A 3,033-nucleotide genomic window follows, 5' to 3' on the forward strand; every position below is an offset into this window, starting at 1 on the left:
TTCTCAAAATTATATAACATATATTATGATATATAGTAATACATTATATGATATGAGCCTAAATAAGTAATTATATTCTAATAAAAATTTATACATTATTTAATATTATTTTTTCATAATACAATGCCTGAAGAAACTAGTGATACGGTAACTTTAATTTTTTGTGTTATATATAAATATATTATAACAATTTATTCAATATAATTTTAATTAATAGTTAACAAAAAATATATTTCATAAAAATTCCTTGTAATATATTTATGCATTTTAATTTTTCTAATTCATTTTAGTATTATAACTATGATGATTACATTCATTTTAAATCAAAATTCGAAGATCAGGACAGTGTTTCAATTGATATTGAAATTATAAAAAGAAATTCGGTTATTGATACTATAAACGAACATGTACGAGATGCCCTTACACATCAATGCCATAAACTAAAAGAATTTTTATTATATATTGATAGTAATGATAAAAATAATCTCACTAAGTGCTGTAGTTATATTAATTACCATCTTACTAATAAAATTCAAGGCTCTGTATATAAACAAAAAGAAGATACATTTGCACATTTCAAGAAGTTTTTGCAGTATGATCCCGAACTTAAGAGTAATGTATGTACATCCCAAATGAAATACTTGGACGATGGAATATATAAAAAAATGAAGCTATTGTATAACCTTTATGATAGCTATGAAGTTCTTAATTATAAAATTGATTCAAAAAATGATACACATTTTTGCACAGAATTTAATGATTTATTTACAGATTACAGTAAAATTATAGACGCATATAAAATATCTGATAGTAAATTTTTATTTATGGAGTTAAAAAATATTAAATGTTTAATTGAAAAGAATAAATTAATGTCTAAAAGAAATTGTGAAAAAAAGATATCAGATTTAACCTTACCCAAAGAAGGGGACGGAGATTTTCTGAAACCCTGCAAAGAAATCGATGAAGGAGAACAACCAAAAAATAGAGTATCAGAACAAGTAATCACTGGAGTATCAGGACAAGAAGGCACTGAACCATTAGCACAACATAAGACTGATAGAGCTCCAGAAGAAATAACTGGAGAATTAGCAGAACAAGGAAAAAGACTTATAGTAAATGGAAGAGAAGAATTATCCTCTGAAATGCATCCCAGTTCATCAGGTACTTATCCAGATGTAGGCTTTCAGGAAATGAGAAGTATGGAAGCTCCTCCAGAAGATTCTCCCCCTACTGTAACATCCAAAACTATAGCTACTACTGCCTCAGTTGCAGCAATATTTGTTCCATCTTATCTGATGTACAAAGTAAATATGATCATGATTGAAAAATTGAATGTAACAGCATACATTTAATTATACGTGTTCATTTTTAAATAAAACTCCCAAATATATACACAAATTTTATACATTTTATTCATCAGTTTACACCTACTAGGTCTTTAATAAATAAATTACTAGGAAGGAAAACAAATATAGGATACAATAATATAAGAGAGTCAGATTTAATGGATAATTTTCCCCATACTGAACATTTTAATTACGAGAGAAATAAATATAATATATCGTATCGACCTGCATAATAGTCTTTTTTAAAATACACTGAGTTATGTATAAATTTCTGAACATTGATAAATGTCATTCAGCTCATAAAGTTATGATAAAAAAATAGGTTATATTTTCTGAAAATTTTAATGATAAAGTAGAAACGAATATATTTATTATATAATAAGTAGTTCTGTATTAATATAATCAATATTAAATAATAATATAATTTTTTAACAAAATTAAAACAGTAAATATATATATTAATTGATGATAATACTATACTAAATATCATTTATGTTATTTCAAACGCATATTCATAAAATATAAGTTATTATATCTGGGACATTATAAATGAAGATATATTTTTATCAATTAAAATAAATTTAAAAATATAAAAAACAAAATTTGTTGAATGGTTCATCCTATTTCTTATAAGATAACATAAAATTAAAAAAAAATATATATATTTAATAATAAAGATGCAAATGCATCACCATTTAGAACAATAAACAAAGAATTCCTATTGCATAATATACAAAAAACGATATGCCATTTCTTTGAGTATTTCATAAATATTAGTATGATATATATCATTATGTAATATATATAATATAACAAACACAATGTATTATACCATTACATTATATATATTTTTATTATTACAGTAAATATTAATGGTTAGAAACTGTAGATTGAAATACAAATGTAAAAAAACAATTAATGAAATATCATTATAGTATTAGATTAATTTTTTAAGTGTTATCAATTTATAGTGCGTAGAAATATATATTTATCTTACTAAAAGGAAAAGAATAAGAATTTTTCATGTGCATGAATTTTGTAATATTTTTATTTATATAATTTTATAATATAATAAAAGATAATGTTAAAATATTTCATATATTTATATCAAATACATATGGAAGATTGGAACACTGTTTATTTATTCGGTTTCCCATAATGTTAAAAATTTCACTAGCTTATTGTATCTTATGAAATATTCATCATAGAAAAATATTTTTTTCTAAATATTACTTATAATCTTGACTGCATTGCATAGTGTCATTAAATAAAACATAATATATTGCTAATTAATTATTCCCTTATAAGAAGGATAAGATATATATTTAGATTATTTAAACAGTTACATATTATTACAAATAAATTGTGCTTTATGAAATAATACGATCCGGATACAAATTTAATACATATTATTTAAATGCACAAATAAGAAAAAATATATTATAAATTTACAGAAATTTATGCATGATATTCATGGCTTTATTTTTTTGATAGTTCCGTTATATGCATAAATATATCAAAAATAAGTATACTTACTAATTCGATCCAACTAAATATTCAGTATTATCCTCTATTAAGTTCATCATTAATTTTCATGTACTATAAGCATATATAAAAATATATTATGATCCTACAATTATCTGAATTTTTTTTTTAAATATTTCTTACCATAATAATTAATTAACTT

At 22.2% G+C, this 3,033-nt stretch overlaps 1 protein-coding gene across 1 annotated transcript, besides 1 other annotated feature; it reads left to right on the forward strand.

Annotated features, from left to right (window-relative positions):
• Positions 1-123: 123 nt before the first annotated feature.
• On the forward strand, positions 124-1,579 carry PVX_048690 (variable surface protein Vir7-like; the record flags this gene model as incomplete). The annotated part of the gene is made up of 3 exons (XM_001612416.1): positions 124-147; positions 291-1,334; positions 1,421-1,579. 3 exons carry the CDS (start codon positions 124-126, stop codon positions 1,577-1,579), a joined length of 1,227 nt encoding a protein of 408 aa, XP_001612466.1.
• A 536-nt stretch (positions 1,580-2,115) lies between these two features.
• Positions 2,116-2,192: a microsatellite.
• Positions 2,193-3,033: the final 841 nt, after the last annotated feature.

Source organism: Plasmodium vivax, genomic scaffold (genome assembly GCF_000002415.2).
Source record: "Plasmodium vivax scf_4882 genomic scaffold, whole genome shotgun sequence".
NCBI classification, from domain to species: Eukaryota; Apicomplexa; class Aconoidasida; order Haemosporida; family Plasmodiidae; genus Plasmodium; species Plasmodium vivax.